This window comes from Ruditapes philippinarum, unplaced genomic scaffold, assembly GCF_026571515.1.
Source record: "Ruditapes philippinarum isolate M1 unplaced genomic scaffold, ASM2657151v2 ctg923_1_1_1_1, whole genome shotgun sequence".
NCBI lineage: Eukaryota > Metazoa > Mollusca > Bivalvia > Venerida > Veneridae > Ruditapes > Ruditapes philippinarum.
The window spans coordinates 38,243-53,033 of record NW_026855018.1 but is presented as its reverse complement, the minus strand read 5'-3'; the positions used below and the strand labels follow the sequence as shown (position 1 = coordinate 53,033).

General features: G+C 32.7%; 1 protein-coding gene across 1 annotated transcript in view; it reads left to right on the top strand.

Annotated features, from left to right (window-relative positions):
• LOC132741855 (tensin-1-like) overlaps positions 1–9,516 on the top strand; it is a 165,390-nt gene extending 155,874 nt beyond the window's left edge. Inside the window, exons 20-28 of the mRNA XM_060730117.1 lie at positions 340–569; positions 1,993–2,174; positions 2,602–2,849; positions 3,246–3,467; positions 4,747–4,824; positions 6,296–6,376; positions 6,658–6,823; positions 8,009–8,077; positions 8,852–9,516. Coding sequence (XP_060586100.1) covers positions 340–569; positions 1,993–2,174; positions 2,602–2,849; positions 3,246–3,467; positions 4,747–4,824; positions 6,296–6,376; positions 6,658–6,823; positions 8,009–8,077; positions 8,852–9,044 — 1,469 coding nt within the window. The 3' untranslated portion in view covers positions 9,045–9,516. The remainder of the gene's footprint in view (positions 1–339; positions 570–1,992; positions 2,175–2,601; positions 2,850–3,245; positions 3,468–4,746; positions 4,825–6,295; positions 6,377–6,657; positions 6,824–8,008; positions 8,078–8,851) is intronic.
• Positions 9,517–14,791: the final 5,275 nt, after the last annotated feature.

Here is a 14,791-nt window from a genome sequence, read left to right as displayed (position 1 = left end):
GTCCTGTTTCTGTGTCTTGGATATGCCAATATAAAACTTTTTTTTTTGGGGGGGGGGGGTCATTGTAACAAATACATGGAGTTTTTGGGGGATGAAAGATGGAAAAAAAAATATAAAAGGGGTAGCAATATTTTTGACTGCTGTGTGCTGTTGAATTTCCTGGTAGAGGGTGTGGTGTTAAACCTTGTTAAGGCATTTGACCTGGGGCTCATGGTACACAACAATCTACTAACAATTTTCTCCTGAGTTTCCTTTTCTACAGTCAATAATAATATGGTTGTGAATAATTGAAATAAATGTATTTTGATTGAAATTTCTATATTTTTTATGACATTATAGTTGGTAGCAATGTGACAAGCCCGACTGGTACCCTACAGTCTGAGAAGATGCAATACCAGACACAATATAACACTCAGCAACAGTCGTACCAGACAAACACCTTGCCACATGGTGGACAGCCTCTAGCCAGCCAGCAGTACTTGACTAACACACTTCCCCATAGTGCACCACAACCTGTTAGCCAATCATTTCAAAGCAGTACCTTGCCACATCAATCCGGATTCAACCAGGTGGGTGACTGACAGAAAATTATTTCCTTTATCTTAAAATTCTAAAGAAACTTCTAAACCTTAGGGTTATGAGCCATATCCTTGACCCCTACATCATTTTTCTTGACCACATGACTGGTATAGAATAGTTTATTAGTTTGCATTTGAAACAGTCATTTTTGCTTTAATTTATGCCATTTTCAAGTCGAAATCTACTCAGATATGTAAGAAGAAGTACAAACGCAAAGTAAAGGAAGTATGTCATTCATTGATTTAGATTATTGTTTTGTAACAGCAGCTGTCACATTTTATTAACCTGTTGATAGTATCATACAATCAATGAAAAAAAAAATTAATACAGTTTTCCTATACAGTTGAACTTCGGTAAGTCGAAGTTGGAGGGACTTGTGTAAAAACTTCGACATATCGGGACTTCGACTCATGAATCGGTCTGAATTTCATGACAAAATTTCAACCGTGACTAGCCCTAATTATAAGATCTATAATGTAACCTATTTCATGTTTTTCTTTCATTCATTAATCTGATATTTTACATTATACAAAGATAAATATGACATGTTAAGTTACTTTTCACGGCTAATGATTTGGACTCCCTGTTGACGTGACATATACAATGAAGTTACAAAAGGCGAACAATACAAAAGGGCAATAACTAAAACAGCTTATAGTAAATATTTCGCATGTGATTTTCACGCGACAACGGGTCACGGAAATACTCAAATGATAAATTTTACTGTTTACATGTACTTTCAAATACCGCTACAGCAATTAAATAGTAATGATTAGAGCATTTTTCACACATTTAAACGCATACAAAGACTGTTTGAACACTCGGCTGTGTAATTAACACCTGTCCCTAAATTTGATCGGAAGTCGTCTTCGCGGCCAGAAAAGGTTTGAAAATGTCTCGAGATCGAAGGTGTCAAAATAACCGAAGAACTTCGACTTATTTGTGGTAAATTGTAGATTTATTATATACGGACCACAAAAAAACTTCGACACATCGAAAAACTCGACACATGAAATCTCGACTCATACATAGGTTTTTATAAGGAATATATAAGGGAAAAAATCGGGATTTTCATTTTACTTCGACACATCGAGAAAATCGACTAACCGAAGTTCGACTCATAGAAGTTCTACTGTATATAAACATTGTAAAAAAACAACACAGACTCTTGTTGATGTAAATCAAAGTGTGGTTTTTGTATTCATAAAATTTAGTTAAACTTTTGATTATTTTTTTTACTTTACTTATGAACAAATCTATGGGTTTTAATTGAAGTTAGATTGTGTCATTATCCCAGCCCTGTTGTAATAATATTAGCTTACCTTTACATTAATGGTTCTCTTTTAATGCCCTTTGAAGGAAATTTATCATTTGAAAATATGTTAGCAAAGTTTTATAAACTATAAATTTCAGCAGCAAAATCAACAGTTTCAGCAGCAGCAGCAGCGTCAGTATCAGCAGTACCAGACAAGTTCAAGTCAGCAGTACAGCACTCAGCAATACTCAACTAGCTCGCAGGATGGCAGTCTTCACGTAGACACAAACCCCAGAATGTTGATGACCCAGCCTGCTAGATCCCCCTCTTCTCCAGGGAGGTAAGAAAATTACTCTTCTCCTTGGAGGTGCAAAAATACAATGCAGTTTAAACTCTTCACCTAGGAGGTGCAAAAATACAATGTAGTTTAAACTCTTCAACGAGGAGGTGCAAAAATACAATGTAGTTTAAACTCTCCACAGAGGAGGTGCAAGAATACAATGTATGTGAATCATGGCACTAGAATAAATCATTTACAAATCATGTAAAAATACTGTTGGTATTAAAGTTATATTGTGCACATCATCTTGGTATATTTTATCAGCTTGGAAACTGGACATTCCAAATTTCTTTGAAACTTATTTAATAGTTGAATTCCAGATATTACGCATAAATTATCATTATTAATAAAATAACTATTGGGCCATTGATAAATCTTTTGTATTAAACACAAATAACATTCTTATCAATTCTCTTATTTTTTTCAGCCCACCATCGCCTGGTAACTTGAATACATTACGGCAACAACTTCATGTGGCCCACAATATGTCAAACAATGCTGTAAGCCCAGGCCCACACTCGGCCACAGGTCAAAGTTCACCGAGCGTCTACTTCGGTCTCTCAAGACGTGGCAGTCTCACCTCCCTAGCTGACTCCGAAGCGATGCACACTACACCTAGATTTGTTAAAGATACGTCAAAATACTGGTACAAGCCGAGTATTTCCCGAGAAGAAGGTAAGTCTTGTACAAGGTTACGATGATGGTACAAATATGGGCTGCATTTCATTTGAAAGTCCTCAGTCTTAAACATATTTGTTTAAAAGAAAATGTTCTCACTTATGAGACTCTTCAGTTTCTGAATAGCAATGTAGATGTCTGATGAACATTTACACATTGCGGATTGGAGCTTGTGCCATTGTATTTTGTACTTTTTTTCAGGAGAATGAATTAGAGTCTTAAGCATTTATTAAAGATTAAAATATTTATTGAAACAGTCTTAAGTTACTCCTATAGTTTGTCATAAGTTCTAGGAGTTATGTAGAATTTTACATGTATTGTGTATTGAGTGAATAATAAAATCTTGAAAATCTTGCTGTATATGATAAAACATAAATCTTTTTTTACCCCCAGCTATAATAATGTTGAAAGACAAGGCACCAGGTACTTTTGTGGTCAGGGACTCAAACTCTTTCCCTGGGGCATTCGGACTTGCTCTGAAGGTTGCAACCTTGCCACCAAATGTCCAGACTAAAACCACAGGTGACCCCCAGGCTGACCTGGTCAGGCACTTCCTTATTGAGCCCACAAGTAAAGGTGTACGTCTACGTGGCTGTTCAAATGAACCAGTATTTGGTAAGTTAAAATATATATTATATGAAATGAATATAATAACTTACATGAATTGTCATTTCAGACAGTTCACAAGTTTAATCTTGTACACGATTTGAAAACAGTTTCAATATTGCTTAATAAACGTATGCAAATTTTAAATCAATAAGTGATTGTAGCTTAATTGCTTTTACAGTAATCATTATAAGTGTGCCAATGAAAAAATAATTCTTTTTCACTTTAAACAGTCTTACTTTGGGTATCTGATAAAATTTTATAAAATATTATTATATTCATGTAGGCTTATTACTGAATTTATTGAACTCCTTGAATAAAATAATAGCGAGCTCGACGAGCTGGCCCGAAGGGCCTGCTCGCAAAGCGAGCTTTACGGTAACGCGAGTACCTGCTAAGTGATGGTTTTGAAAACTTTCGTCCAAAGTACCGAATCGGACACATCGCAACCTTTCGAATTTAAAGATAACGATAAAAACTGAGGAATTCTGAATGAAAACGGATGTGTAGACTGGTCACCCGCGCACGTCTATGGGAACCATAATTGGTCAGGGAACCAGAATAACGGAAGCTGTGTATAAAAAATGAAAATCGAAGGCGCCATTTTGTTTGAAATCTGATAAATAAAAACAATTTTTTGTCGAATTTTGTTGTGAAAACTATCTAGAATGAAAGAAATTGGTCTAACTAAGAAAATGAATCCGAACACCAATATCTTTTATTCAGTCGTTAACGCTGTACAGACATTTAAAGTAATGTTTACGTGACGTCACAATGTAGCGCCAAACAGCACGTGCAAAACAAACAAATCAAGTACGCTATTTTAATGTCGCAAACGTTTTAAGTTTTACATTTATTTCACTTTAAATAATCTTTATTTCGCTTGAAAAATTATAGAGTGAAATAAAATAAACAAAGTTTTATCAACGTTTTCAAAACTCGTTATTCATTTCACGACAGGGGCGGAGCCATATTTAACACAGTACGTGTGACGTCACACGCACTCGTTACTGCATTTGAAATTAAAATGAGCGATTATTTCATACTATTTCACGTAAAAAGTACATCGAGCTCGCTTTGAGGCTTTGCCTTTTTCATATTATTATGCTTGCCAGAAGCTTACACATAATATAATTTCCTTCAACTTGTTCAATAAATTCAGTATTGAATTTACATTCATTCACTATCCTCTAAAAAGACTATGTAATTATATCATCCATTACTGAATAATATTTTTTAGATGAATGAAATTAGGTAATCAAGCAATATTCTGTATTTGTTTTTACAGGATCATTGGCATCCCTGGTTTACCAGCATTCTATTACACCTCTGGCATTACCCTGTAAGCTTGTATTACCTGAACATGGTGAGTGCAGTCTTATTCATTGAGAGGCTTTATTATGATGTAATCTGTGTTATTGGGCCACTCTAGAGGTTTTGTAATGACTTAATCTGGGTATTTGGGAAGCTCTAAAAGCTGTGTTCTGACTAAATCTGTGTTATTGGGCAACTCTAGAGGCTTTATTATGACTTAATCTGGATAATTGGGAAGCTCTTGAGGCTTGATTATGACTTGATCTGTGTTATTATGCAGCTTTATATTGCCTTTCACTTTCTTGAAAGTTTGATAAAATTCATCTGGAATACAGAAAAACATGATTAATTTATATTTTACTCATGTTTGGTCCTATAGAAGTATGAACAGTCAAAGTGAAGCATTGATGATTGAATGTAGTAACAGGACATATTTGAAAATGTTTCAGAGGGCAGCACGAAATACCCAAATATTGCCCAAATATACCCAAATAATGCCTAAATATACCCAAATAATGCCAAATTATACTAAAAATATATGTTTCATACTATAAAAGTGCTGTTTTAATCATGAATACAATATACTCATTCACTAAGATATAAGCAAACATACCTAAATATACATTTTCCTATCATTGTGTTTTGAACATGTACACCGTTAAAGCTATTTTTTTAAATAACATGGACACTTGTATATGATATGAAAAGTCAACAAAATAACACCTTAAAAATGTTAGTGTACTGTAGACAACAAATACCATATCTTGAGTTAAAATTGCAAGTACATCCATAAAGAACCTATATAGTAGATAAGAAAATGTCACAACTTTATTTTCTTACAACATCTTAACTGCCCATTTCAACGGAATGAATGAAAGTTATAGCAGGCTAAGTCATATTTTTTTATAAATATTTATTTCTCATTATAATCTATATTTTATACAAACAAAAATAAATATTGCTATATTTGGGTGTATTTGGGTATTTCGTGCCGCCGGTTTCAGACTGCATTTAATTGAAATGTTTGTGGAGGGCAGTGGTAAAAGTAAGGTTACTGTTAACCCCCTCTAGCACCAGCTTTAGCAGAACTCAACATAGTTGCATTCTTGTCACCTTATAGTGTCCAAGTAGTTTAAAATGTAGACTTGAAGACACTTTTGGCCTGGTTTTAAAAGCTGTCATTTTGATAAGCTAGTTGTCTACCTTACAGAAAGTTTGTGATTCTATCCAAGTGTCTACTTATAGTTTTACCCGACATTATAAACAGGAGGTCAAGCTAGAATGTTGCTTTACCAACTTACTCAGGGGCATTAGCTGGTTTTTCCTTGTGCAAGTCACTTTGCATTCATTGCTTAGTACTGGTTGGTTCCAGGAACAGATTACAGAGTGTTTCAATAAGCTTATAGCTTCCAACACAAACCAAATTAAATTAGTATAATCTTACTTTCTTTGATAGATGGATCTTTAAAATGTAACAAAATAAAGTATGTAAATACTGGACATTCATTTTAATTTTGTTTCAGATCCTTCACACATAGTGACTGACATTTCACCTACACAAGAGATGCCAAATTCAGCTTCACAACTTCTTGCACAAGGGGCAGGTAATAACTTTATATAGATTATCTCAATGCATTTTGTTTTTATGAAATTTCTTATAAGAGGTTATTCTGTAGTCTTAAAAATTCTAAACAAAACTTGGTATTCAAGTACCTATATTTACCTCAATAGAGTTATAGAAATTCCCGTGTAAAGTAGGTCACTAGTTTCAATGGAAATATTCATTTCAAATATCTTGATTTTAGACAGAACTAAAACAGAATTGTCATGATTAATTTACAGTTTACTCAAAAGACTTAGGAGAGAAAATTTTGTTATATTTCAGCCTGCAATGTTGTGTACCTGAACTCTGTGGACACAGAATCTCTGACAGGGCCCCAGGCTGTGGCCAGGGCATGTAAAGTAACCTTTGAAAATCCACCCCCAAAAACCACTCAAGTACACTTCAAGGTGTCCAACCAAGGAATAACATTGACTGATAACCAGCGCAAGTAAGTCATCCTTAGATAATTCATTATTGACTTTAGGGGCTTTTAAAGTTAGAATGTTTCTCTTTCTTAGCTTCAAGGTGGTAAAAAATGAAACAAGACAACCAAATTTGTCTTATATCATCCACCAACTGTCCATAAGTAAGCTTGATAGCCTTTAAGGATTTTAACCCACAACAGTTAGGGGCTAATGATTTAAAGTCCATGTCATTGACCCCTCAGCCACTGAGGCACTCAAATCTATGATTGGATTGGATAATATAGAAAATAAAAGGGGCTTCTTGTTATGGTCACTGAGGTGAACTATTTGTTTCTTTTCTACTGTTGGTTCCAATCTGGTCAGGAATTTTGTATCATTTCATGTAAGGAGGTTATCCAGTTAACCCATTACATTATATACACGCCTTTTAACGCCTTTTTCACCCCCCCCATTTTGTTGTCTCAAATGGTGAAAAAAAGCCTTATTTAGGCCCCCAACACTTGCTTTTGTTTGAGAAATGTTGTTTAAAAAAGTGACCTCTTTTTCGGCGCAGCCCCCCAACCAAAAGAAAATTTTGGACTTGTGAGAGGCTATAAATGACCCCAGATTGATCATAAGGTAACGTGTGACCAACGCTGAAAAGCATTTGACTCTATCTCAATCCATTGAGAAGTTGCAGCACTTTGAAATCAATTTTGATGGAAAAAATCAACGCCAAATAGTGATTTTTTGCAATTTTGAGATGTCCCCTTGTTGCCATGGTAACAGAAAATTTAAGCCTGAGCATGTTGTTGCAAGGGCAATGGTCCAGTCAACATTTGTGCCAAGTTTGATTAGTGTTGAAGCAGTTTTTATAGTTTTATAGCAATTTGAACTTGTAACGGGAGACTTTTCAATGAAAACAGCCATTTTTGACAAAATGCTCATGAAGTAATGGGTTAACTTACATAGTTATCCACTTAGCTTACAGAGTTATCCAGTTAGCTTACAGAAGGTTAATGGTTCTATTCAGGTGATTTCTGAAATAATAAAAAGATGGGGAACATGTGCTCTTCTTCCTATAGTAATTGCTAGACTAAAGGGGGGGGGTGAAAAATACAAAAAGTAAATTAAAGTTGCATTGTCAGTTACATGTACTAGACTAGTTAAAAACAGAATGTGTGAAAACTTTGATTAATATAATACTATAACATTTATTTTTCTTGCAGGTTATTTTTCCGTCGTCACTATCCAGTTGCTGCTGTAACTTATTGTGGGGGTGATCCTGAAGACAGAAAGTAAGTCTTATATGAATAAACATAGTGTAATTTCCAAGTTCAGAACCTTTACCTGAAAAAGTACAAGTTAGAATTCCAATTCATGCTGTCATCCAATGTTTTGAGAAACAAACAATGAAATTTTTAAAGAAAGAGAGTTTCGTTTATGCTGCTTTGTTTAGTATTATTTTGCATTGGAAACACGGAGGAAGAAATAAATAATGTTTAAACTAAAATTTGTAAATTTTCTATGTCTAGCATCATACATGTGAACTTTTTTGATGATAAAGTGGGAGATTTTTCTTCAAAAAGAGGGAGATTTTAGAATTTGCAATAGACAAAGAAGGAAATTCTGACATCAAAAATAGGGAGATTTCTTTAATTTGTGAAAATACCCCTTATTTGAAAAAAAACTTTGAAAATATGGCTGCAGAAAGTGGGAGTCTCCCACTAAAAGTGGGAGAATTCACATGTATGTAGCATTGAGAAGGTTCATATATTTCTTTTATTAAATTACAATTTTTGTAAAGCATCAGATGTATATGAGTTATGGACTGCCAAAAATGCCAAAATTTATATGTATTAGTATGATACACAAAGGATTAAAAAAAACAACATGTATTTTTTATTCATATGCACAGCAAATTTTATCAGACTAAAGTTAATGTCTTGTTTTTTGTTTTGTTTTTTTTCTTAATAGATTTAAAATTTATCTTGTTTTCTTCTCTTTGTTTCTGTTTTAATGGAAAAGAAAGACCTGGATAATATTTTATTGAGTTTACCTTCTTTTTGCAGATGGCGTTGTAATACAGATATGCCAGGAGTTCAAGCAGACGCCCGAGTGTTCGGTTTTGTTGCCAGAAAGCAGGGATCTGTGTCAGACAACTGCTGTCATCTTTTTGCTGAAAGTGATCCTGATCAGCCTGCCAGTGCCATTGTTAACTTTGTAACAAAGGTCATGATTGGACAGGGAAAAATAAAGTCATAGCTGATTGGTTGACATGAAATTAAAAGAAACATTATAGAATTGTTTTGATTGGATGGTTCATTGTTTTATGCAAAATTTGTTCAGAGTGCCTTGCAGTGAAGGATTTAAAGAAAAATTATTGGTTGTTTAGAATATTAGTGCCAGATGATTGGTTAAAAAAGAATGCTTTAAAGGGTAGATCCAGATTTTGGTGAGAGTTGTGTTCAGATTTGATATTTTAAATAAAAAAAGGCTTAATGTCACTGGTTGTTTTTAGATATGTGATGTATTTATATTTTTGTGTTGTGACCATTTCTATCTTTTATCTGTACTCATGAATATTTTATAATGTATAGAAAACACCATATTGTAATGTGTTAGTGACTGGTGTAACATTGCTTTGAATAACATGTTATATGTTAGATAGCTAGGCAATGAATTTTTATTAAGGCTTGATTGAATGTAAATGTATTTTTGTATAGTAAATTTTTTTTTTTAAACTTTGAATATTTTTTTTCTTACGGAATTTTAAAAGGGTTATGTATGAAAATGAACATACATTGTTTCTTGCTTTATGTTTGAAACATTTCTTTATTTGTCATTTTTTATAAATAAATTTAAATTTATTCTGTTTTGTATGCATGGTGTAAATGACATTATTATAATTATCAATTGACATAGTGCTTTTTGCACAATATAATGCTTTATTACTACGTTTTGTTATTGACATAAATCATGTTAATTTTATTTATAAGATTTTGATGTACAAAGGGCATCATGTTAGTTTATCTGGAAACAAGGTCAGAATCTAGAAACAAGGTCAGACCAGTTCAGAAGGAAAAAAATGATGACTTTTTTTCTATATGATAATAATAAACTAAAGTAAAATATTGAAAAAGTAAGTCAAGCGAATTCATCTGAAAGAGATGTTTCATCAAGGTGTTGTACATGTATTCATATGACCTTTGTTGAGGTGTGAAGGTCAAACTAAATTATGTTTTGCATATTATAACCGATATATGCTCTATTTTTAGTAATGTTACATATTTTTATTGAATTCATTTTTTTATAAAATGTTTTGGATGAAAGGGAAAAAAAGAACATTTTTACCCATTTAAAATTGTATTTATTCTTCCGGTTTTTGAGTCAGCAGGGTTCTGATTTGAGATGACATTGTTCGTACAGAATAAAAATGTTGACAATGTAAAAATGCATGTGAAAGATGTGTATATTATAGTATATATATATTAATATTTTATTTAATATTTGTTGTAAAGTGTTATGCATTTTTTAAAACAAACAGTTTATGCCTTATTTTTGTTGTTTGAAACCTATCTTCACCCCGTAGAAGATGTTTTTGAGATATCCATGATTTTTTTTCTGTAACCATGGTGATTATTTATGTGAAGTTTTATGATTATGATAAGGTTATTTCATTTAAATGAAAAGAATATGTATGGTATAGTCTAAAATCATGATCAATGTAAAGGCATCTTTTATAAAAAAAAATAAAATTTAAGTAGTACTAAACATTATGTAATTATTATTATCTTTATTGACTCATTTTTAATCTGAAAAAAAAATGGCTGAGGATTTTAATTTTGCATCATGTTTTTATTTTACATTTGTTTACGTGTTAACGTCTTTACATTTTGTTCCACACATTTGATAAATATGTCATTATCAATGTAAACATGTAAGAATGTATTTATTCGTATTTGTTAATGCTTTTGGGCCTTCTTGATATTATGAGGAAAAAGATCTGAGAGAAAGACTTAACAAGGAAGGGAACCAGTCAGAAGTACCAGTCTCAAATTTAAAAGCATACTCACGATTGGTCAATTTCAAGATCTGTTTTCCTGAACAGCCAATCACAAGGTACTTTACAAAATTGTTTGGTTTTGGTCACTGGTGATGAAAAAAGCTTCATTTTAATGTTGGCTATTTACCATTTATTGGAGGGTTTTATTAATCAAAACATTAATAGATGATAAACCCTCGGTTGAAAAGCCAATCAATGGCCTTGGAGATAGAGAAAGAGAGAAAGAAATTTTACTTCGGAACTAATTCTTGAAAAACATTTCAAGAGCAATTGTTACTGATTTTAGTTATGGATTTTTTAAAGGTGCTATATCATGTATTTGTTGTATATGTAATATGCGTTTTTTATTCTCGTCACATTACGAAAATTTATCATGCCAAGTTAATGCTTTCTAGTTACCACTATTGTACCTCTTATTTAATAACGCTTGCATTTTTTAAAAAAGTAAAATTATGCACAATAATATATATATAAGAACAAATAATTTACCTCAATTAATTATGTATATTCTATCACAATTTACTGACTAAACAATAACAGAATTGGTTTTCCTTTTTTTTTTCGTTGGCCATCAAAAATTAAATATTTTGAAGATGTTTATATAGTTTTGTTCAAAACTTCCTGTGACAAATCAGAAAATATGCTGTAGACTTCCGTGTTGACATGAAAATAAAATTCATTCACGACTGACTCAGATTTATGCCTGACCAAAACAAATCCAGTCAAAACCTTGAAATTTAAGAGTCAGTAAATTAACTTTTTAGAGTAAGTAAATGAGGATAGATGGTTTTCTTATTCTGGAATGATTCTCTAAAATATTGAATAAAACTAAGAACATCGATCTATTGAATGACCTGATAGTAGTATGGTTAGTATATTGTTATCGACTTGATACGTGGTCTAAGCTGGAAAGAAGAATATATAGATATATATATAAACATAATTTGGAAGGTAAGACTACTGTGATATGTTTAAACTATTTAAAAATATGATTATCATAAAGTACAAGATCTCTCTTAAATTTACCCCAATATAAGTTCTCAACTCTAAACCAAAGTTGTTTTATTTTTCATTTGTTCTTTATTTCTGGTTGATAGTATATTTTTTCTCACATACTGTTGATGTCTTAACCTTTCAATCAAAATGTTATTTCTGATTTTTTTACTGAATGATTCATCTTTATATAATATGAAAAAATATAAAATCAACTCTCCTATTGATAAAAGGACACGGTCTTTTTTTTCTCTGAAATTTTGTGTTGGAACACGAATTTAGAACATCAAAAAACAACTTTCTATATATCATTGTTAAATCTGCTTTTTTTGTTTAGATTGTTAGTAATTGGGGTCTTTCTATGATATGGTCAATACAAAAGTTAACTCCCCTTGTAAGCCATTTTTGAATTTGTAACCGAGCAAAAACTCAAAAAATATATATATATTTAAACAGTTTCTTGGTAAAAGCAGTATATGTTAAACATCTGTTATGTATTATCAGTTTTTAAAAAGTAATGTCATTTAAGCAAAATTAACTAAAATGGCTTTCAAGGGAAACAACCTGCAATGGGAAGTAACTCACGATAAAATGGCTGCCAAGGGGAGCAACCCTTGCTATAAAACATGATTATCATAGGAGACCTCAATGATTTAGGATTGTTAAACAAAATGTCATACTGTGTATCTATATATATCATGAACAAATAAACGTTCATAAAAAAATACGGCTTGATTTTAATATATTTTATCTTATATTTTATGACCATATACATTGTATTTGTTTTTATGTTTCTGGTTTAATTTACTGTCACTTATATGCCACGCCCAATGTAGACTAAGAGTTGTTTTATTTTGTTCGGAGGTAGGGCATGTTTATAACAGTTTCAAGAGGTGACCATCTGAACAAGCCCAATGCACAGATATATTGGACCTTACTTCTTAAGGTCTCAACAGAAAATAAAACAAAACAACCCTAAAACGTAACTATGCTATTGGTGTATATGAGGGATTGAACTAACTTTTCCTGGATTACTAAATGAGCGTTTTACCACTAGATTATTTGTATAGTTTCATTTCAGATATACATATGGCGAATGAGTGATGAAGATTGCCTACTTGTAATCACTTGTCACCTATAGATTTCGTATACTTTATGTGAAAGTAATCTATCCAGCCAGCTTACGAATGGTCAGTGGTTCTATTCTTCTGCTTAGGGGCGCCATTAGTCTTCATGGAGGAAAAAAGCTTGTTCTGTAAAGTTGAACCATGGTGCTTACAGTACCGAAGTGACTTACCGTATACCACAACATTTTTTATTTGTATCAAAACCTTTGTAATAAAACAAAAAAGCACGAAAGTATAAGGGTTTTGACATAACACAGGATTTTGACCAGTAGCCTGGCACCGATTACCGCTGTAAATGGATCGCTAGTCAAATAAGAAATACAGTCAAACATGTGAGCAAAGGTCATCTAAGTAAGAGACAAAGCATGCTCTTTATAAACAAGTGATCTTAATTTTGAGGTCATTCTATTAATAACTGTATGACAATTCAAAGCGAATTCGATATCCTGCAACTCTCTGGTGCTTCGCCTCCCTCTTGCTCAGAAAGAGACTGTCGTACTTAAACGTATGACACTGGTCATAAAACCTATTCGATCATTTGAAACAAGAAGTATCTTTAAAACAAAAGTACTCGGCCGAAGTAAAACTGGTGGGGTTATTACTCTTGAAGAAATTGGTACACTTTTAGATGTATATGTTTCTAAACGAACCTGTCGTGTTTCGGTAAGTGAATTCAATTTCTATCTCCGTGTTTAAGAAATTCGGACACAACATGTAAGCATGATGGAAATACTTTAAACTTCAATTATGATTCACAGACAGACTAAACATTTAAAAAAGCCCCTGATAGTTGTTTCCTCCGTTTGACTCGATTAAACTTAGATTTTGTGTAAAATAAACCATATTCGAGATGAAGAAGAAAGTTCGCTAAAATGTAAAAGATCTGAATGCAGTGTAAAGGAGTATTTTATTAAATCATGAAAAATTCTGAGCAGTTTGCAACTAAAAAGAAATATGAAAACTTGCTTATGGGATATGATGTTTTAAATTTAAATTTTCTTCGAAACTACAAAAATTATGCTTGTCTAAAATTGTAATAAAATGTTATATAAACATAGGGATTTAATTTCAGGGCTATCTTAATATAAACATATTCCTAAACTAACCTTTAATCTCTAGGTGCTACGACATATCATGGCACCATCAAAAACTTAGTGTTTTTAAAAATGGTGAAAGAATATATTTTATTACAGTATGTATATGAATTGTCTGAAATATGTAAATGGACAGATCCATGGCGCGCGTCACAAAAACCACTATTTGAAACCCAAAGCATGGACAACACGGGATAGCGATCACAGCCATGTGTGCTCCTATCAAAAACTGATGCGCGATGCGCAGGCTGGTCTGGATCCATGCTGGTCGCAAACGCATTACGTTGGTTTTCTCATGACGCGTCTCATATCATTCCACTGACACGAAAATTATTCCAATGTGTCTCTCCCCTAACTTAAGGGGATGGGGACATTTATATTTGCCCTGGTCTGTTCGTCTCGTTGTAACACTGTCATGCTGTCACACTGTCATTTTATAGACAGACATAACAGTGACATGCTGGGGCATCCATTTTACTTATAGAATGTAAAGGAGATCTCTCATACTTGTCGTCTGACAGGAGCTTAAAGCACTAACTGTTTCTTCTTTACTTGGAATTTCAAAGAAAAAGTGCAGACATTTTGAGTTTGACTTTGGATATTTATATAGAACTTTGAGAGGCATCTTATCAGTATCTCTAGTGTTAGTAACGTCCTTGGATGAGCTAAAAGATGTTTTCATTAGTAGTTTTTATTCATTTTTACATAGACAAAGACATAAAAAAATTAGAC